Below are 23902 nucleotides of genomic sequence, written 5' to 3'. Positions count from 1 at the left end.
TTCACAAGAAAAGCAAAATACTTGGCAGGTCCCACCTTTTCTCAGTAAGAATGACGCACATTCGGAATGTTGTCTCAGTTGATTTGACCACGGTCCCATCAGTTGATAAGTTCAAGAGGAGAATCAGTAAACAAGTAATCACTCACTTGGTTGTCTATGCTTGACGCATGTCTTGTAACTTACCTACCGTCATCATTCTCACATATTGGTAAGTACTTTTTATTTTGATTATTATCACCGTTTCCTCTTTAGTACTTAAATTTCCGCCTTCTGACACTGTCTGCATTACTATCTAATCACCTTAGTTATTTAGTTCTTCAAACGATCGTCTTCTCTCAATATTCAAATTTTCTGTGTATCATTCTCCCAGTCCAACCAATCAACCATCTGTTTAGTGATCCTACTGCTCTGATACCAACCCACTCACTCAAGTTATAAATTAACACAAACCCACAAATAACCGCAAACCAGACGATTGACTGAACTATCGACCACTGGACATTGCTAAAGATTTGTGACTGTACTGAAAAAGCAATGAGTAAGAGTAAAGAAATTAACCAGTTCATGCAAGTAGTCAGCTATATTTTATATTGTGAGCGGCTTTTCAAACGATTGCGCTTCCGTTAAAACTGTGGCATCTACATGTTTATGCTCAGGATTATTTGCCAATTTATAATTCAGCCCAACAAACATTTAAAATCCAAAGTACACGTTATCCTACTGTGACTTTGTAAAATAGAGTGAAGTTTAAGAAAAACAGTGAGACTGACTTTGGGGGAATTTCATCGCATCTAGGAAAATTTTGGGGGTTTTGTGACATTCCCCCAAATTTTTCTGTAGCGGTTTCCCCAAAATAGAGAGATTGGGTTATAGACAACCTTTAAAGGTTTTAGCTCAATGGAGCGACAATAAAGCGACTTTAAAATAGCTCACCTACCTAATATGGCCTAAAATGACTATAGGTCAGTGCAAGGAATTAGGATTGGAAGTCAGGGTTTCCATCACGAACTGGCAACAGTGGAGGTGTTAAAATCCTATTCAACTAAAGTCCAAGAACTGCCGTCTTAAACCTCATTGGTCTTCCCGTGAATTGTAGTCTATCCTGAAGAACGTCTGAATTCTGAAGCTCTCAAAAAGTCACTACGACATACGGCTGATAGTTAGCTACGGTACTTGGGTAAAACAGTTAAATGTCGTTTTCGACTCAATAAGTTAATCAGCTCAATGAAATTAGGTTCCACTGCTGGTTTTATCCATTAGTCTAATTACTTCGTCCTGAGTGCCCATAGTCGACGTCCAGACAAAATCTAATTGTAATTGACTTTAGCTCATCTTTTTAAAGGCTGTAATGAGGAAAAGTAATATATCAAACATTCTCCTGACCTAGTAACACTTCAATTTATGTACCCTGCTTATTATCATGGACAATCTCACAAAACTCCGAATGACGCTTTTTTAAAGGCAGTTTCACTTGTGTGATTAACGTAAGATTTGGCGATCTGTCTTCCTTTTTGTACCGTATTATTCATGGCCTAGATCTCTTTTCAAGAATACTGATGGAGAGGGTTTTTTTTTCGTAACCACTTTTAGCTTGCTCATCTCACTACAGGTATTCGTGGATTATTCATGTTTTTATATTGTTCAGACAGGAGAATGCGTCTTTTTGGTAGTCACTTACGCAATCATATTAAGAAGTGACTGAAGTAAAGTTAATGTATGTGTGAGCAAAATTTACCGAATCCACTATTTGTTGACAAATATGATAGTTTAATAGCTTCTCAATTATACCTATCTTCAATTGAAAATCACTGTACTGAGCTTGCTATTATCGCTTTAAAAAGTGTGTTAATTTAGAGAATCAGTAGTAAAATAAAAACCACACAACAATCATCATTTCCGGGTTTATAAAACAACAGAATAAGCGAGAAATAAGTTGAAATATTTCATGAATTCGGACTAAGCCAAATGAACCTAAACACCATATTCACATTCATTATGGCTCATCCTATATAACATGTGTATTGCGTCAAAACGAGTGTTCCTAGTTTTTCAGTGTTTTTCCACTTTAAGAACCTTGTTGTCAGTCGTTTCACTAAGTTCTATTTCTTACTAGTACTGCTGCTTTTAAACGTCTGAGAGCCTTTATTTATCCCAATTAGTCCTTGGCCAAACGTCAATGACCAACAAAAAATTTCGGTAAAGTCATGAGTTCCATTCGGGTCATTCCTTTGGGTAAGTTTGTTTTGAGATCATTTACATGACTCATTTCGCTTAATAGGCGCTGGGCAAGATGTTGGTAGAAGTTGCATTCTTGTCACTTTGGGTGGCAAAAATATTATGTTCGACTGCGGAATGCACATGGGCTATAACGACGATGTAAGTGTTCATCGTAATCATGTCATTGATTCCTTTAAGAGGAAATTTCCTGACTTCACTTACATTACCGACAAAGGGGGTCTCAATGATTACCTGGATTGTGTGATTATTAGGTATGTTTAGTTAGTTTGCATTTTCGTGTTTTTATCGGCAGTCATTTCCATCTCGATCACTGTGGAGCTCTTCCCTATATGACCGAAGTAATAGGCTACGATGGTCCAATCTATATGACTCATCCTACCAAGGCAATTTGCCCAATACTTTTGGTAGGTACTTTCCATATTGTATCCTTATATTTGCAGGAAGATTATCGTAAAATCAATGTTGAGAGAAGAGGAGATCAAAACTTTTTCACTTCTGATATGATATATCGGTGTATGACGAAAGTTAGGTGTGTGTATATACATCAAACAGTCAAAGTAACTGCATTAATTTCTAATTTTGAGTCTCTTAAAAGGTAGATGATGATCTCGAAATACAGGCATTTTATGCTGGTCACGTTCTGGGAGCAGCAATGTTTCTTGTACGTGTAGGAACAAATTCTGTCCTGTATACCGTAGGTTGCTTTCTAAAGATATCACTGGGACTTTAGGGCGATTACAACATGACACCTGATAGACATCTTGGTGCAGCTTGGGTTTCTCGTTGCCGTCCAGATCTTCTCATTACGGAAAGCACTTACGCAACCACGATACGAGATTCAAAACGTACAAGAGAACGGGAATTTTTGGAAAAGATTCATGCTCGCGTTGAGGCTGGGGGTAAAGTAATTGTTTCTTTATTTGCGACATCGATAGGTATTAATCCCTGTCTTTGCCTTAGGTCGAGCTCAAGAACTTTGTATATTGCTTGAAACATATTGGGAAAGAATGAATATTTCCGTCCCAATATACTTCTCCATGGGAATGGCGGAAAAAGTATTTTCAAGAACATTAAGCCACCTAATTACCATTTATTTAGGCTAATGAGTATTACAAGTTATTTATCTCATGGACAAATCAAAAAATCAAGGAGACATTTGTAAAACGAAATATGTTTGACTTTAAACATATAAAGGTAGGTACAATTTACGTAGCTTCCCACTTAAGCACGTTTTAAAAGAATTTATGGGTTTAATTGCATCACATCCACTAGAAATCTCTTTCGGACAAATCCAACCAACCAGTTTCCCTGTTACTTTCACAAAACGTCAATAGATCACTAGTCATCATACGTGACTCACTGCTCTGTTTTTATTTTATGAGTTCATAAAAATCACCGCTTAACTATTATGGCACAACCCATTGAGCACTGTCAGGTTAATGTATGAGCAAGAAAGATACGTTAGCTGTGCATGTATTATTACCCCCAAATGCCCTAGTACGGTCGAAAGTGGGTAGGGTCCACCCTCCCTCTCTAAATGCTCTCACATGGCCACGCGTATACAGCCTCTGCCAGGGAAGTCCTAATCACTGCCTTCTCGCACTACAGGTCTTGTTTACGAAATTGAGGGGACGAAAAGTGGTGTCTGTCGAGCATTGAGTTATAATCTTTATGGTTAAAGCTCTAGATGGATTAATAATTAATTGTAACACACTTTTGTGGACATAACAATGACATGGACTCGTTTACTTTGTATATTCCCGCAAAGGTTGAATATTGTTTTACTTTTTGTCCACTCGTTGGCATATGATTCTCATCAAGTGGTATTAAAGTGAGCTCAATAAAATCGATTCTTTTTTGTCAGCTTTTACAGCAATTAGTCTGTTTCAAACGCAAGTTTTAAGACAGTAAGGAAAGGTATAGCACAGACACTACATTTCTCAAAGCCAAATGTGATATCTCACTTTACTGGGTTACTTGACCTTTAAGATTATATCAACAAATGCCAATCTGTTAGTAATTCGAATAGTTAGTGTGGTATACTGTCGCTGTGTATGTTGGTGTTTTAAGACAATTTCACTTCGTAATAGTTGTCGGTTCAGCACTCCCACAATATGGAGACTACTATTAGAGTAATCACTGACATCTCTGATAGCACTTGCTTCTTTCCGCATTATTTGGTAGTGACCAACCGTTCAATCCTAAATCTATGTTTCATCCTACTCAAGACTCATTTTTGGGATGTACCTGTACTTAAATTCCCTACCGATCCTACTTTAAATATCAGTATTTTCCATTGAATAATAACTGCCTCTTGTTCAACAAGTAACAATTTTGATTAGAGCTTAACATTTCTTATTGTTGATTGACAGAACCTAAATGGCTGGGGATTTTTGACACATCAGACTATGACTGTTGGGAGAGAACTCTATTAATAAATTATTATTTAATTCAGATTTCCTTTGAAGATAAATTTCCATCAGACACCAACATGTCACGGTTAGTATAATAAGACTTTTTATATGAATCAGTTAATTTCAGTTAGCTTGATCCCCCTGGTTCATTTCAGTAGATAATTCACTTTTCCCTCCCTATCTCACTTTGCTATTGAGCTCTCTCGTTTCTTAGTTTAGGAAATTGGTATAAGTAACATTAGTTCAACTGACCGCTAAACTTTTTTACTAATTTTTTTAAATTAACATTTTCATCCTAATTATAATTTCTTTTCAAACATAAGTATCATTGAAGCAATTTCAAGTTCTGGTTCATTGTGATATTTTCATATCTTGAAATAGCCTCTTGGGCAAGGAACAGTCGATAATCCAGGACCAATGGTAGTCTTTGCCACACCAGGTATGCTTCACGCTGGACAATCCTTGCATATATTTCGTAAATGGGCTTCAGATGAAAGAAATATGGTTGTAATTCCAGGATATTGTGTTGCTGGAACTGTGGGTTATAAGGTTTGTGTGTATATGTTTTGATAGTACCTTTGTTTAAGATTACCATAAAATAATTCCTATTCTTAACAAGTTTAGGATAAGATTATGAAAATAAAATAAATTCCTTTTTGCCTAAAGGCTTTCCATCATTAGTAGAGAGTTTAATATCACAATAAATGACAGAATTTAAAATGAACTAATGACTTATTTGAACTGTTACTGTTTTGCATTAAAGTTTAACAGTGCAAGATCAAGCAGTGTTTCAGGAGAAAAACTAAAATTGTAATCTATAGTGGAAATTATTTTATATTTTTGTTGGATAATAGCACAAAAGAAAGTGGCTAATCTTAGCTCGAAAAAATTATGCTTATGGTATTTTATTCATCATTTTTTGATCCTTCACAGAAAATTATTGTTATAATGCGTTACCTGTCTTATTTTATTGTTTTCAGATTTTAAATGGAGTCAGGCGTCTTGAATTCGATAAACAAGTTTTAGAAGTCAAAATGTCAGTTGAATACTTATCGTTCTCAGCTCATGCAGATGCTCGTGGTATTATGCAGTTGATATCTCATTGTCAGCCTAAACATGTGATGCTGGTACATGGAGAAGCAATTAAGATGGATTTTTTAAAATCAAAAATTGAACAAGAGTTTGGATTACCCTGTTCGAAACCTGCTAATGGAGAGATTGTACATGTAGAAACGGAACAACAATTCATTGTAGAAGCTTCAAGAGAATTTCTTAATCAGTCGTATTGTATGTATTTTTGTAGTAAAATTTTACATCATTTAAGATAACCACTAAGACATGAGAAGTTTACTAACTAGTTATCTCTCTTTGCCTATCTGCCAAGTAGTAACTAAGTGCATATTTATGTAAGTGAAATAATGTATTTTATGTACAATAGTTCATCTTTTACCTGATATCTCTAGATCTAGTTTACTTAATTTCTAATATTATACAGCTAAATGTTTTGTAGATTTTAATAGGGATGATTAATTTACGAAAATTATCCGTCTGCATACATATTTTAGAAAGAATTGGTTCGCTTAACAGACTTCACCTAAACAGTTGAACTGCCTCTTCTCTAAAAATATAACTAAAATTTTATCACTTATAAAGTGTCAAGCTTTAAATAAAACAATCTACAGCGAATTGCCGTAGTACTTCTCACTTTTTTTATTGTTTCCATTAGATCCATATAAGATTGATATTACAATCAGCTTTTAGGTTCGTTCACCCTAAAACAATAAATCCCAGCTGTATTCGTATTTCTAGTATCCGTTATCATCACGCAAACTGTTGCATTAAAATATTATTTTCCATGATTGAGAATAATATTAGGATCCTTAATTTTTTAGATTCGGATGATCCAAATGAGCCACTGATTAAACGTCCTCGATCTATTCAGGGCGGAATTCAAATTGAGCCTGATGTAAGTTCAGTGTTTCCTAAAACTACCAACATGTAAAGTCTAGGGAAGTTTAATACTTCTCTAGGGTAGTACTTATCTTTTTAAATTCATTATTTTTCAACTACTAATAAGTAGGCAAATAAGATTGACAAAATTACACTAATTCTCATTTGTGCAGGCAACTAGGTCTTTTCGTTAAGACTTAACAGCCTTCGTAGTAATTTTTGTCGTCCTCAAGTATACTCAAGGTATGCTCTGTATTTAATTATGGCTACGCGTGATTAAACAAACCATATTCCATCTGATGATATCATTTTATTGAATTATTGTTATGACTTGTCAGTTGTTATGTTGGATTAGTTTATTACTTATACGACGCGAAGTAACAACATCAAGACTGGTACGAGTAAATATTTATTTAACTCAAAACACGACGACCCTAATCGAAAACAAACTCGTTTATGTATTGATTGTAAACCCATTTGATTATTAATTAGGATGAAATCACATACATGAAAAGTACCCAGATTTATAACAAATCACATGCAGTGTGTCATGTTGAGAATTGTTCATGTTAATTTATTACAAGAATATTGTATCTTGAAAAAACATCACAATCAAACAAATCAATGTTATAACGAATAAAATATCATACTGGAACACTAAACAACTAGTACTTTGAATCACCATAATATTGAATTAAAAAAGATGGAAGTAATGTTTGACAAAAATCACAATGAGTAAAAAAATGCAATTTCGCTTTTTTAACTCGTCATATCACCTCCCCTTGTTTTTTTAAATCGAATACGTTTCCCGTACAAAGTCTATTCGATAGGTAGTAGTTCTATTTCGTACTCGCTGGGATCTCAGCCGGTTACTTGGTCGTGTTCCAGCTTCCAGTTGGTTTTTTAACTTCATTTTAAAAATTCTATTTAACCCTCCAACTTCTACGCTCTTCTCCTTCGTTCAATGCATATATGATTCAACCTCCCTCATGAGATAATATTGGGTCTTTATGTACCCACGTTACAAACAACGTTACGTTATTGATCTGAACTGTATCAATACTACTCATGCCTTCATTATATGGGAGTATCGTGGCATGTGGGTATAAGTAAAGATTGAAGGATCCTTTTGTATGATCTTGACTTGTATGGTTAATATCATACATGTTTATTGTTCCACCCGTCATACAAAAACACGATGTCGTCATTCCATTCACAATATGAATAACCACGTTTTACATTTTGACTTGTCAGTAACAATCTATGTGATTCATGTAGGCTCAGTTTGTCTCCAAAGCTGCGTTCTACATACAGGTATATCGCAATTGGACTAACTTTGAATTATTGAAACAAGGTTCACGTTTTTGTATGTGACATTCACTCTGTCCGAATAAACAAGATATATATTATCAAATTCGTTGGTTATCTTTAGATAACTATAACGAATATTGAAATTCGATGACTGCTCATTATACAATTTTCTAAAAACACAGTGCTTTGTGCGAATTGGTCGTATTTAAGTTTTTTGGAGAGATGAAGCTGGCTCACTTTATCTTCATTTGACCTCAGCTTCATAAGGTGATCATGAACTTTTGAGCCAGTGTCTGGTTCAGCCGCTTCCGTCTTGAATAAATCTTCATTTCTTTCTCCATAAAAACCACCAGATTGCGAATAACATTCAGCTGCAGCCACATATTGTTTTCGAAATTTAACGGGTGGATTTGTTCTTTATTCCTATTTTATTTCATCTTTTCTTTCAGGAAACCCCTAAACTACTTGATCGTGCCTCAGTTTTGGCTTCTTTAAGTTTGAAAGAGCATGTAATGCGATTTACTTCGACGTATGCATTTTCTTCCTCTTCGAATCTCACCACGATTTTAGATAAATTTATCAAACTATGTTCAAAGTAAGCAATTTCCTTTGTCGTCTTTTAGGAATGTCGTATCATGCTTCTATATAAGACTGAAAATCAATAGTATTTGCAGTTTTGCAATATACTACTGCATTGGGTATAAGTAGTAATCAGTTAAGAACACCGTTTTCCTGTGTATATATTAAACATTGAGAATTAAGTTGCATTACGTTAACAAAAGTGATTTAGATGTAGTTTTCGCCACTGGTTGTTACCGGTCAGGGAATCAGTGGAGAGTGTGAAGCATCGGAATCTTGTTTCTTTCTAGTTTGGGACTCAATGGTGCTTCCTCACCACATGACATGGGATCAAATTTCAGGACTTTCAATTCTTACATCAAACAATAGTTACGACCATTTCTTAGTTTTTCACTTCACTCCTCATTTAGGTTATAGTCTTAATTATACTACATCATTTAATATCTATGATTCGTATTTTTACAGTATAGTTTCTCTCTTTTTTACTTCATAATATTATTTCATCGTTTGCGGTACATTACATAATGCCCTACTGTACCAAACAATTGAAACAAGATAATATCAGTTACGTTGTGGGTAACAAATAATTAAGCTTGCAATCAAAATTATCTAATTAACCCAAGCGTTTTCAAAAGCTCACTCAACTTAATAATTATTCCATATTCATTTGTAACTAGCTTCAGTATGGTTATCTTCGAAATTCTACTGGTATTCCATAAATGTTGAAGTTAACTTAGTCTAGAGTGAAACAACTATTCACGAATGACATTGGATGAAAATTGAACTGCATCACGATTTGATTAAAGTTGGAAGTGTAAACCAATGAATTTCAAGTCAATAGTGTAATAGTTTCGTACTCTCTTTGAACGCTGAAGGTCCTGAATCTGTTAATTTACTTTGTTTACATAGTCCTCGATTAGAAGGAGATAGTTATTTGATTGGTCTTGGACTTGTCAACAACTTCCTCGCTCTTGTAAGTTTATTATGAAAATTATCAATGGTAAAAATAAAGGGCACAAAATACAATCTATTAGATTAGACCTATACTCCCTGTATCATCTATGAATGTGATTGTATAAAAAGAAGTCTAAAGTGCTCCAAACAGAACGGTGTATTAACCATGTGTAATGAGATTGTTTTATAATTTCGATTTCTGTTAGGGAAGATCAATATTGCATCATTTGAACGTCGCGCTTTCAGTATATGAATTCATCAGTTGTTGGACTGAAGCGTATAGGTAGGTGCATACTACGTGTTTGGGGTCCGGGTGACTATAATAATGAATAATTAAAGACTATGAGTGACGTGGCTCAGAATTGGTCGCTATGGCACAGATTCATTCACTATTTGTCTTCCCTTAGATCCTAAGTTTCCCAATTGTCTCACCTCACGAATCTATATTTTCTGGAATCATACATTCTGACTAGTGTTTTCTACTACCAGTAATACTGTTACTAATTACACTACTCTAGCATCTCATTGCGCTATGTGGTGTGACAACTTAAACTGATGGATATTTATGTCGGGTTACACGTTTTGTATGACTAACTCTTTCAACTTGGTCAGAAATCAAGATTTTTTTTAGAAATATAGATTTATTCATTGGATACAATAAATTTGATCTCATATGTTTTGTACGGAAGGTGGTCGTTCTACTTCTCTGTTTTATTAACTTATATACATATCGAATGAAGAAGGACCAATAATCGTAACAGAATAATATCAATTGACTTATTTCGTGAATCCAATTCGAGTGCTTACAACCTAGAAACAATAATATAAATTATTTAGAAAACAAAAGGACGTACACATTTTATGTGTTAAAAGTCATTGATTGGAATCGGGTTTTACAATTTAGACGTAGATTTATAAAAGATAGTAATTGTAGGAGAATTGTACATATTGGATAGGTGATCAGACTTATGAGTTCAGTTATTTGACTGACTAAGGACTAAACTGTCAACTAAGATTATTTTCTCACAACACAAAATAGCAGTTGACATTGTAGTTATCTCTGTAATGTCAAAACACACACGTCAGCGCATTACGTACTTAGTATTCCCATCAAATGTGAACGATTCTCCATGATCGAATACACAGTCGATATGATCATCCTCAGAGGGGCGAAAACAGTTTTTGCAAGCATAAAGCAGAACTGTTCATACTGACCAATGAAATAGATTTGGAAATCAACCTAATTAGAAAGTATTGAATAAACTGAGATTTTTAAGCTACTAATAAATTGTTTGCCTTTTAAAACAATTATTGTTTCAAATATTTATAAATTGTTATGTTTTATTATTAATCTATGATTTGAACTAACTACTGAATTTGGTACAGTAGAAGCTACGTATTATCCAGTCAACTGTTTACAAGTGAAATTCTAAACTTGTGAACAACCTATGGTTTCTCATCCAATTATCTCTTTTTGATTTTGAAAAAATATGTAATCGGTCACTATCGTAGTACACACTTATTACGTAACTAATATCTTATCGGTTCCCACAAACTCTACAAGCCGATCACTATATACCTATTTCATCATGACATTTACATAGTCACTAACTGATATTAGCATCATTATTTTCATTACTATTTCATGTAACTATGCGAAGACTTCAACATTCCCGTTAAGTTACCAATTTATTTTCGAAGAAATATGTGTATGGACGTGAATAACCTCAGAGGATTGTTGTATTAGGATTTTCATGATAATTTAAGCATACGAAAGAGATTAAAATGTCAGTTCGGAAATTTACAATTGTAGTAATTTTGACATTCATACCAATAAAAACAATACTCAAACTTATCCTATATAACCTGGATTAAAGGACTGGTTTCTGTAATATAGAAGTCATGATTTATACTAAAAAAACTTGATTAGTTTGAGCAAGCTTCGGTTTAATGATCTCAGATTTCAACTACTTGACAAACTACCAACTGAACTACTCTAAGCCTATTTTATATCATGAGTGAATGGTAATCATCATGAAAATGTGATAAATTGGACAGATAACTTTTGTCTTTATAAACCCTGATAGCGATTTGTTCTGTTTATACCAAGTATATTGATGGTCTACTCATAATTTATGAAAAAATCACCCCTGAATTTTTGTGTTTTCGTTGTTTTGTTGATGAAAAAATCACAAACATCTTCGTAAGTAAATCCTATTTGTTAAAAAAGGAGCGTTTAAACATTTCTAAATGAACTTCAAAATTATAATCATTATTGTATATAATAAATATTTCATTCATTAAGTGAAAAGGATAGTTAAGTATATATTAGGGCAATGCCTGAGTAGTGAAAATCTACAACTGGCTACCAGTAAATCTCAGGCTCGAGTCCCTCTCCATCTACTTTGATTTAAACACCAGGGTATTACCAGTAGTTCTTACATAAAATATTATAATAAATAGCCGGGTACATAAACTTGTACTTGATAACTAAGTTACATTACTGAATAGCCTGTTCACCAACACTTCCTCAGATGACCCTATTGACAATAATAGTAATAATTTTCTGTACTGGATTAATTTAAATACAATCTTCATTGGTACTATTATTATTATCATCGTCATCGCTATGATTACCGGTTTCTAAGTTCACATTTTAATCTTAATTGCATGGTTAATGATAAAGAATACATCTATTATATTATCTAAAGGTTAAACGACTGTAGTATACTGTTAGTATTCCATCCTACATACATACACTTTGGCACAGACTTTTCAAAACGTGTAATGACTACATAAACACGATATCTCATGTCGGCATTATTATTATTATTATAGCCACTGTTTCCTTGCCATTCATATACTTGAACCGTAGTTGTTTTGTGAGTCATAACAATTTTAAATATGCCAGATAAATAATTTTGATTGTAATTACTTAATTAAGTCTAATGAGAAATTACTGCATATAAGTACTTGGTTAAACCTTGTTTTCTAATTATTATAGTTGAAATATTTCAATTGTATGAAGAACAAAGCCCTATATTCTTTTTAAAGTAATATCAAATGTACATACTTTTAGATACACATATATTTCTATACAAATATATCCTGTAGTAGTAAATAACTAATATACTGTAACTCATTTATTAGGTCTAGGTGTATACAATAGTCTCTAGTCTATATTTTTGTTTTGTGTAGAACAGTGACGCTGAGAAATTAAAGGGTTCAATTTTCACCAACTAGGTCGAAGTTTCGAACTCGGCTTCACCTACTCTCCTTTGGTTTCGGTATCCAGTTAATATCAGTATCCGAAACCGAGTACACGAATATGTACACCTGGCAAATGAGTTAATCATAAATAATATTAGTACAACTCGACTACCCAAACTACAGTAGGTGGAGCTGGGTTAGAACTTGCAATCTAATAATTTCAAAAACAAATTCCTGTGGTTAATCCCAACATTCTCTCATTTATATGCTACTTGTAGGTGTAGGAAAAAGTTAATCCAGCGGGAAATATACGAATTTCAGTTCTTCCTATTTTATTAAGTCGTCTCCAAAATTTAATCTTCAATTATGTCAAAAAAAGAGGACTGAATGCAGATTAATTGATCGTAATCTTCATTGTGTGAGACTTTAGATTTACGAGTGCACACTATGAATACAGTTGGCTAGATAAAATGATTGATGTGTTACATATCGAATTAATCAGTCATTTGATGGTCAAGTAAAGTGTCATCGATCCATTTAGTAAAACATGTCTCTACAGAGTTGGTAATTATTTTATCCCTACCCGTGTCCGAGTTTACATTTGTAAGAAGTAGACTTCATTCATTGCATTTTGAAAAGAGAACCTAATGAGTTAATAAATCAAACTGTCAACGACTGAGTTCAGACCCGAATCTTAAATACAACTACAGTCTTCGCACAAAAAGTGTTTCATAGATGAATACTTCGAGGTGTATTTAGTTACCACGATGCCACTTTGCACAGCAACGATCAATAGTTCACTTTGTTTTTTCCCGTTTTTTATCCCGCACATCTTACGTGAGACAACGGATGCAGTTGCACCAATACGGATTGGTGTTTTGACTCACTAATCCTAGTGTGCTTTTCGCCTATGTACCAATGTCCTCAGGTTTGATGCACTTCGGTCAACAATAGTTGGTCCGGAGTAGTGATCGACATAAGTGTTAACGCCTACTGGTCCAGAACGTACACCTTCCTCCAGTCCAGTAGTCATTCCGAAGTAAGAACACGGCTGATAATCATCTATTCTTAAATTTCAAACATTCGTTTATTTATATACTTGGGGTACCAGGTCTTTCACATCCACAATCTAGCCAAAAGAGAACGAAACAGGTGAATAGATAAGCAAACAATAGTTTGGAAGTAGTGAAGCTTATGTGGACATTTTATACAATAAACGGAAGCTCATAAATAGGACTGTATAGAAAACTGCCATAAACTGATTACTTAATGATCCAAATAGCCAAAATGGTAATATTTCAAAAGGTTCCAACATATCTAAAAATTCGCTCCACTACAACCATAAATCAAAAACATGGTCAAACGAGAAATGAGATCGATGCTCTATTAATGTTAGTGTGAAAACCATAGATTTTAGGTGTGTAATGCCAGTTATGTTTGAACGCTATTAACAAAATGATACTTCACTTTTATTGAACAAACGAATATTTTCCTAAACATGCATATAGTTGTATAACCAAAAACATGGTGTATGTTCCTTAGGTAAGAATCAAAGTCGACTGTTGACGATTTCGCATTGAAAAATTTGCTTAAAAATTATTTCTCATAGCTTTAGGTACGATAGGTACACTCTTTTTTATAAGGATTTCAATTAGTCAGATAATGGATTGGTCGTCACCGTCTTGCAACCTACGCCACCCAATATTACTTATCAAGATAGGCGATGATTCGGAGTACGTAATACACATCTCGCTGTCACCTCATTCTTCCAAATGTCGTAACTTCATTATTTATTTTTTATTTACTTGAACACATAAATATTGGTACAAAGGGGCACCAAATATATATGCGCCACGCAAAAGTGACGCGGTAAGTGCTAACGATAATGTGAATCGTTTGACTTTCAATTGAAGCGTGAATAGTATTTTCAGTGAATATCGTCATTTCATTGATTTGTGTGTAGGCTGTGATACTGCCCGGGTGCCCAAACTGAAGCAGGTGATTTTCTTAGAGGGCCACACCCCGAGCCTTTGACCTAAAGGTCTGATCCACAAGGCAGTGGAACATCGTGAGGAGATGCGATCCCATGGTAGCCGGTGACCAACAATTGGTTTATACGCTATTTGTTGCTTCAGGATACTGGAGCCCATTTGCACCATTGGTTTTAAATCAGGGTTTTCCAACTCCCCTAGGTGAATTCGCCGGCCCGGTTAAAGCGCCGGACATTCGCTTTTCGTCCTCTCAATTTCGTAAACAAGACCTGTGGTGCGAGAAGGCATTGAGTAGGACTTCCCTGGCAGAGGATGTGCACGCGTAGTCATGTGAGCATTTCTAGAGGGAGAGCTGACTGTCCCCACTCTCGGCCGTACCAGGGCATTTGGGGACACGTAACCTCATTAACCAATTCACTATACTTATCTTATACCTTACGCTTAACTCTGCTATTCAACCATATGCGAAGCAATGCTTCAAAAATATCTTTAATCTAATACTAACAACCTAGGCATTTTCTCTAGTTTTAAAGATATCATTTCAAAGTTTTGAAACAAATCAGAAAGAACTGTTTCTTTTTACAGTATACTCACCCATTTTATAATCAGACTAGTATAAATTATTTAGTTCTATTTACTCATTGATAAATCCAATTATTTCATTGTATTTCCATATAGTTCATAAATTATGTTTCTAACTGAATAAATTAATGTTTGCTCTTTTCAATGGTAATAAATACAATTATTAAATGTCAATATTTATATATGTTATCACCTTTTCCTAACTGAATAGTTCGTTTTTTCGATAAAATAAATTCATCGATGTTTTTTTTCCGATGAATGTATTGTTTATGCCGAAGTAAACTTCATTTATCACCTCATCAAATTACTCATGTCTATTTGTTGTTTTGTTTTGTTTTACTGATTAAACATGTTCAAAAATTAAATTGTCAGGTGAAAATCAGTTTGATAGATTTTTATTTGCTCATTTTTTTCAACGACTCAAATATCTGTATTCATATCAAAATTTATTACTTTCATTAAAAGTAAGCAGGTAGAAGTGAAGTTTCTTACCTTTCATAAAGATCTATTCAACTATTTGTCCGTATTATTAATTCCCCTAAAGTTGATGACGTATTTTAGTGTTATTCTTTGTAATATAGTTTTTATCCAAAAAAAAATTCATTCCATTTTGATCAAATTGATTAGTAAATTTGGTTAGTGATTAGCAGGGAACACGTGTTTCATCCTTTTTAGGGCTCATCGTTCGGATATACCTGCATTCTAATACGAATGTTCACACAGGAACTTAATCTCGGTACCTTTCACTTTAAAGCCCTAACGCATTGTCCACTGAGCTCGATAGTACCTTGTTACGGTCGCAAGCGATATGAATTTTGCGTGTATTGGAGGTGACCGTCTAATTTTCATTAGGAATAGGTTGATGATCATCAATTACCCTTTATTTCTATCAACGTACTTGTTTTCGTTCACTGGAAAAATCAGAATAATGCTAAAGACTTATTGTATTTGTATCAGCTTCACGTCCACCCAGGTTTGTTCTTGTTCAAAAATAAATGCGTCATTCTAATCACATTAATCATTTTTGTTTACACTTATTGTTGTACGACTAATTATAAGCTTTTAAGCATGATCTTTTTTATATATATAACGCGTACACGTCTTTTATTCATGTTTGTTTATCTACTTCACTATCAAATAGTTCGGATCGTTCATGTACATATTTAATAGTTTGTGATTCATTCACTATGTTTTCACCTTATTTATTGGTTTGGTATACTGTTTAGATTACTTAAAATATCTTCTCATACGTTTCATATTGTAATTTCCATTTTAACACATTAGTAATCACCATAGCTATTATGTTCTAATTAGTTGGTTATATATGCGGAGTTATGTAGAATAATTGCGCCAGTATCTAACCAAAGTGATAATCACGCCAAATTAACTTTTGGAATCAGATTAAACGTACAAATTCCCCCATACTTTCTACCTTATTTAACATATTATAATGGAGCTTACTATGTACGTCTAATCCTCTGTGTTGTAGGTCTTATGATCAAAGTAGGATATACATGCAACGTAATCCCATTAGACAGATACCCCGACAAAATGCAAGTCTTTTTTAAACACATTGAGCTAATATGTAAGCTATAGCTTAAAAAACACTTGATATAATTAATCGTAAGGGTTAGTATGTTCGAGTTGTCAACATCCAAAAACTAAACTGATCTATCTTTTCGGCGTTTGTGCTCTTGGATAATATTCTTCACTGCTAGCTACATTTAAAAGTCGAACAACTTTTGGCGATCATGACCCATTACTCTAATAAATATTGCTCTAGTGTTTGAAGAAATAACTTCTGGATTATCGCTTCAGAGAAAATATCGGTACTGTGTTATACGTAAACCGATACAAGGCACAATCAGGATCCTGAATTCCACAGCTAGCCACCATCTGAAAACATAGAACCTTGGTGATGACATTCATTCAGTCGGCAAATAAAAAATTAGCCAACAACATCAGTAACTTTAAAATTAAATAATTCGTAATCATGTATTTACTTCTTTTAAAGTTTTATTGTTTGTGAATATTGTAGTGTAGTGTAAATTTATCTTCAAGCTCAAAAATTCCAAACTGGGGTTGTTTTTAGCAGATCACCCAGATTCCATAGTTTCATTGTTATTTTCTTAAAAATTATACCAATTGGACTTAGGGACCCTCACCTGCAAATATGTTTTGCGTACGATAAACATTTGCTACTTTTTTATTTTAATCGCCAAATTATGAGGAAATTTTTTTAAAACTATGCGGTTATAGACAAACAGACTCTACGTAAGCATACTCAACTCTTCATTTTATCATTGTTTTCTGAATAATATTAATAAACAGTGGAAATAATCTACACATTATATATGTTCCCATCTATAGATTACCCATCGATCCACCAAAATTAGTACGTAACCAAATTATATTCAACGATTCAGTGGTTGTATCAGTTTGTGATCCTATGTTGGATGAATTCGATGATGAAACTCGTGAAAGATCAACAGCTCTACGTCGTACAGCTAACTTGCAATCAAAGGAATTCGTATGTCATGTAACCTATAATTTACAGGTAAATTTTTTAGTCATTTAACTTTATTAATATGTTCACTAAAATATTAAACTCCATTGTCCAAACATGGCAGGGGAGTGTACGTAAGCTATTGTGGTAACGTGTTTCTAGCCTATGTCTCAATAGATAGTGAAGATACCTTTTTTATAACAACCAATATTAATTTGTATAGGTTTGTTCAGTTTGATTATTGCTACCTCAATCATCGATTGACATCAGAACCATTGAAAATAGGTAGTAATAAGCAAGTGTCTTCTTGCACTTAAAAACTTTTTAATACGAAACAAATAAATTGTCGAAAATCACATCCTTTACCTACCAATTAATTAAACCCTTATCTGTGACAAATGATTAAGTATTACATTATTTACTGTCTATTTATTAAAGTGATGATTCCTTATTGGTGAGTCCAATCTTTGTAATTTCACCAAATTTGTCAGTGTTCTTGATATCGACTTGGTGATGTGAAAATAATTACTTACGAGAACTTGGAGAAGAAATCCATGGGCTATAATAATAATAATAATAATAATAATAATAATAATAATTATTATTATTATTATTATTATTATTATTATTATTATTATTATTATTATTATCTGGTCACAGGCCCCTTCGAGGTATTATCGCAGTATGTTGAGACTAGCAAGTTAAGCTATCTTTAAGTTAGACTCATGGTACTATCCAAAAAATTGCGAATTTTCATCAAATGTAGTGGTTGGGGCATGTTTTATGTATCCCAGACCTCCACGTACCTTGATGCACAATGTCGGCTGGTGTCGGAGTAGGTTGGAAGAAAGCTAACGAGAACCGAATCAAGGCATGTCATTATTAGTCCATTATGTCATTAACTGTTGCACTGAGCCATGTTAGTAGGTGCACAGTAGCTGTGCACCGAAGCTGCTACCTTGACGCGGTGGTCGGGCTTACCTATCGTGATGACCCAACCGAGCTATATTGGCTGGAACATATGTTCCTGTAGGTTCTACCATGCCAGGCAGGTCGACTGGAGAACGGTAAGACTAAAAGCAGCAACTCAAGGTCTGAGGGCGAAGTCGTACTGCTGACTGTAGAGAGGTGTGACAGCAGTAAGGTGTTTCCCTCGGACAACCAGCATCTGCAGCGATGCTGCCTTCCCACAAGGAGGGGTGGGGTTAGAAAAGGTCGACCCTAAAAATGTCACACCTCACCTTACCTCACGGATTTCCGTTTCTGGCGGTAAGGCCCTTTGAAGAACGGAGCTAACACGAAAGCTTCCACGAAAAGGTCGTGCGCGACCGGCCTCAAGCAGTTGTCCCTTGGGCTCTGCGGTCACGCTCCCAGGTCGTTAAGACCAACACTAATCCAATTTCCTTTTCAGGTTCCTCAAGAAATACCCTTCCACGGTGTGGGCAGCCGGGAAGTGACATCAGCCCTCATACCCGTAACAGCACACGAGACCAAGTTGGTCACATTCAAATCCTTCCTACACCTCCTAATACCTCTCTTATCTCCATGACTAACCCTCCTCACGTCTCTTTATCACACTTCGTGTATCTGGAAGCCCTGATTCTGCTTCCCACGGCCTCGCCGGCGTAGGTATAGCATTGAATCCTAGGGCAGAACTAGCTCTCTTAGAGTGGATCCCAATAGACAGTGGTTTGTGCGCTGTCCAACTGAACGGAACAGTAAGGATCCGAAAAGATAGGGACACTCGTCGTTGCCTCTTCGTCGTCTCTGCCTATTCTCCCACTGACTGCAGCTCAGATGATGTAAAAGATGAGTTTTACAGAAAGCTTTCCGACCTTCTCCGAAAAGCTAAGCGCTCGGATGTAGTAATAGTGGCCGGTGACTTTAATGCTCAAGTAGGTAAACTAAGCGATAGGGAAAGACACCTGGGTGGATCTTATAGTGTTGTGGCTCAAAGAACACATAATGGCGACCGTCTGTTGCAGCTATGCTCAGATAACCGCCTGTTCCTTGCAAATACTAACTTTAAGCATAAGGAAAAATATCTTTTAACATGGCGACACCCTAATTCATCCCGACGTTGGACCCAAATAGATCACATCGCTATCAGCCACCGATGGAGGGGCTCGATAGAAGACTGTCGCTCATTCTGGAGCACATGCTTAGATTCAGATCATGCTCTAGTACGAACGCGTATCTGTCTGCGTCTTACTGGACGTAGGAAAGACGCTGCAAGTAAACCTCTTAGGGCCCTACTTAATGATAGTCAAGCTAAGAGTATATTTCAGGAACAACTAGGAAAACAGTTAGGCAGCCATGTATATGATGCCCACCCCGAGGCAGCATGGAATGATATCTGAAAAGCTGTGGAAACAGCAGTGATATCTGCTAGTACGGTAACCCGTAAGAATAGGGAGTAACACTGGATCTGAGCAGCATCTATTGCACTGATAGATGCTCAGAAACTCATTCCACCTGGCTCTGAACATAATCAAGAGCGAAATCAGCTTAAGCGCAAGCTGACAAGAAGTCTACGCAATGATCGTGAACAGTGGTGGGTAGCGAAAGCAAGAGAGATGGAAAAGGCAGCGGCAATAGGTAATAGCAGACAATTGTTCAGACTTGTTAAGGAAACCAGTATTAGGAAACCGACTGTTAGCGAAACACTCTCAGAGAAAGATGGACATTTTATACATTCTCAATCCAGGAGATTGGATCGATGGGCAGAACACTTTAGGAATCAGTTCAACTGGCCTTCAGCCACACTTCGGTTTCCCACGATCTCCAGTCAACCTGAATGGCAAGTTAGTGTAGGTCCTCCGACTCTTTATGAAGTCGAAAAAGCCGTAGGAAATCTGAAGCAAGGGAGAGCAACAGGCCCTGACAGGTTTACTCCTGAGATTTTTAAGGATGGTGGTTCAGTATTAGCAATGAGATTAACTGAGGTCTTAGGTAGAATTTGGGAACTGGACGTAATCCCATCTGACTGGTCTCAATCACTGATTGTCCCAGTCTATAAGAAAGGAAAAAAATTATCTTGTGACAATCACAGAGGAATCAGTTTGACTAATATAGTGTCTAAAATATTAGCTCCAATAATACTTCGACGCCTAACTAAAGCTCGTGAAGAGCAGACTAGAGAAAATCAGGCTGGTTTTCGACCTGGACGTGGTTGTATAGGCCACATATTCACACTACGTCAGGTTCTAGAACACAGACACACGTTCAGACACCCCACAATGGTAGTATTTCTCGACCTTAAAACGGCATTCGACTCTGTTGATCGTGAAGTTCTATGGCAGTGTTTGTCACTGAAAGGAGTACCAAAGAAGTGCATTAACCTTGTAAAGGCTCTCTACTCGAACACAACTGGTAGAGTGAGAGCTTATGGCGAACTGTCATCAGAATTTATTACCTCAAGTGGTGTTCGTCAGGGTTGCCCACTCCCCCATTCTTGTTCAACTTTATCGTCGACGTACTTTTAGAGATGACACTTTCCTCGTTTGAATTTCCAGGGGTTAAACTTCGACCGGGAGGTTCACTTGTTGACTTAGAATATGCTGATGACATAGTTTTATTTGGTGAAGACGCTGACAAAATGCAGAGTCTTATGACCACTCTCAGCAACAATGCAGGCATGTTCGGCATGCGATTCTCCCCCTTAAAATGTAAAATGTTGCTTCAGGATTGGGTTGCATTGACACCCGAACTGATGATAGGGGGTGAAGTAATTGAGCGTGTCGATCGCTTCACTTATCTTGGAAGTCTCATCAGCCCTTGTGGTCTGGTGTGTGACGAAATCTCAGCACGGATACAGAAGGCTCGACTAGCTTTTACCAACTTGCGTCATTTATGGCGTAGGCGAGATATCCGTCTATCAACCAAAGGACGCGTTTACTGCGCAGCAGTTCGTTCCGTCCTCCTTTATGGGAGTGAAACATGGCCGGTAAGAGTAGAGGATATTCGTAGGTCACTAGTATTTGATCATAGGTGTCTTCGAAATATTGCTCGTATATCATGGGCCCATGGAGTAAGTAATGTAGTTGTTAGGAAACGGGTACTAGGTAAGGATGGCAAATCAATTGATGACGTAGTGAAACTTCATCAGTTGAGATGGCTTGGAGACGTGTTACGTATGCCCAACGACCGACTGCCTCGACGTGCGATGTTCAGTGGTATAGGAGTAGGTTGGAAGAAAGCTAGGGGCGGCCAGACCAAAACATGGCACAAGTTCGTGAAGTCACTGACAAGTGGACTGATTCATGTTGGTAGGTGTAGACTACCTGGTTGGGGACCGCGAGATGATAGCAACCGATGGTTAGAGACCCTGAATGACATGGCTCAAAATCGTTTGCAATGGCGCAGGTGCATACACTCTTTGTGTTCTCCGAAATTTTGATCTCCTTATTCCTCCTTGTCTCTTTTTTCTCCTCTCAAATTTATTTCACTGTATTATACTCTTTAAATAACATCTCCAAACATTAATCTTCCCGATTACTGCTTATATTCTTATTACCTCTACCACTACGGGATTTGAATCGACCACTGCATCTCTATGCTAATGTGGTGTGGCAACTCGAACTGATGTACGTACGTACGAAGTTCTACGTTGTTACTGACTGACAGTAGCTAGTTAGGCTCTGTACAATTATCATAACAACGGTTGAACACGTTAGATCCAATGGGTCAAAATCAGATACAATAGTGTAGATGTTTTCACTTTTTTTCTTTCATTACGAATTTTATTTTAAAATTATTTTATATCTCTTATTCAACGAATTCATTCTTTCTTTTCGAAAAATATTCCCTTTGCCTGCCTATATATATATATATATATATATATATATATATATATATATATATATATATATATATATATATATATATATATATACATGCCACTTCTACTTATTTTGATAATTTGATCTCATTGTACTGAAATAATGGAACAAATTAGACTGATGTATATATGTGTGTCAAATTCCATGTTTCTTACAAATGACTGAAGTTAAGTAAAATCATTATATACAAAATTTCAGTTATATTATTATCTTAATTCATTCATACATACTTTTTCATAATGGGTAAAACATTGAACTCAATCACAATTAATTGATCACAGGGTGGTGATCAATGTCATATGTGTCAAGTCCTTCTTCATGCAGATCAAATGCTATCAACACGGGATCGAATCCGTCAGGGAACACCAGTCCCCTCAAGATTACAGGTACACCTTGCTGACGAGTGCCAAATAGCACGAAATCTAGATCCAGGGTTTTCTGTTGACTACTACCTCCAACCACAATCTTGAACTTAATCTTTTCCTACTGTATAGATTTATCTTTAAAAGAAAAATAGAAATTTTACTGTTCAATTTTTGATTAAACAAATTTTGTTTTCTTTGTAGAATGAAAGTTTAGGAGAGCAACTTATCAAAATGTTTAAAAAACAAATTGTTAATGTTTAAGATCTTTAAGAATATTGTACAAAGTACTTCATTATTATTGAATAGTGATTCTAATGAATTACATCTTTATCCAATTAAAAATATAAACTTTAAAACGAAACTATGTTGTCTTATAAAATTTCAAATATACACAAAATTTAGTCAATATTAAATTAAATATTTTCAGAATATTGTGATGTATGCTACTTACACTGACAGATATAAGTAATAGATAGCATTAATCGGAAGTAGAATTGTACTGAACAGAACACGGGTGGGGACAACCGAGTGTATTTAGCACACAATCACAGAGTTACTTAGTAAAATAGAAAAACCATATAGCAAATCATTAATTTGCAAAATATCAACCTGGACTGTTCCTGTTGCAAACATCAATCCATTGTCTCAGATTTCATTGTTCATGCGTTTTCTTACAAATTGCATTGTGTTTCCGCTCTTCCTTTCTTGGTCTTCCTCCATCTTCTGCTACCAGACATTACGTTTTTGACTCGCGTCATATATTATTTATATCAATATAAGTCGCACACACCACTGAATACATGACAATGAAAGATTGAAATGAAAAGAAGAGAAAAAATTGTGATAATAACAGAATTTGAAAGAATCATGAAGCATATGTAAAAGACAATTGAAGAAAGATGCGCAAATAATGTATGATTTTCATATTTTACCAAGGCATTCTGTAAGTTTTCGTTCCATT

The 23902-nt window shown here is 35.4% G+C and overlaps 1 protein-coding gene across 2 annotated transcripts; it reads left to right on the top strand.

Annotated features, from left to right (window-relative positions):
- The first annotated feature begins 587 nt into the window (after positions 1–587).
- On the top strand, positions 588–23302 carry CPSF3L_1 (Integrator complex subunit 11). 2 transcript variants are annotated; one of them, XM_051213064.1, is made up of 15 exons: positions 588–2232; positions 2279–2376; positions 2416–2489; positions 2531–2642; positions 2679–2795; positions 2834–2932; positions 2969–3142; positions 3174–3293; positions 3337–3432; positions 5034–5201; positions 5633–5939; positions 6545–6618; positions 8363–8508; positions 17600–17786; positions 23143–23302. In XM_051213064.1, exons 1-15 carry the CDS (start codon positions 2205–2207, stop codon positions 23200–23202), a joined length of 1860 nt encoding a protein of 619 aa, XP_051069003.1. In that variant the 5' UTR covers positions 588–2204; the 3' UTR covers positions 23203–23302. The 2 variants fall into 2 exon arrangements, with proteins under 2 accessions (XP_051069003.1, XP_051069004.1); XM_051213065.1 differs by having other exon boundaries at positions 2969–3293; positions 5633–6618.
- Positions 23303–23902: the final 600 nt, after the last annotated feature.

Source organism: Schistosoma haematobium, chromosome 3, assembly GCF_000699445.3.
Source record: "Schistosoma haematobium chromosome 3, whole genome shotgun sequence".
In the NCBI taxonomy this organism is placed as follows: domain Eukaryota; kingdom Metazoa; phylum Platyhelminthes; class Trematoda; order Strigeidida; family Schistosomatidae; genus Schistosoma; species Schistosoma haematobium.
Note: the sequence above shows the minus strand (reverse complement) of the source record. Positions and strands in the feature narration are given on the sequence as shown.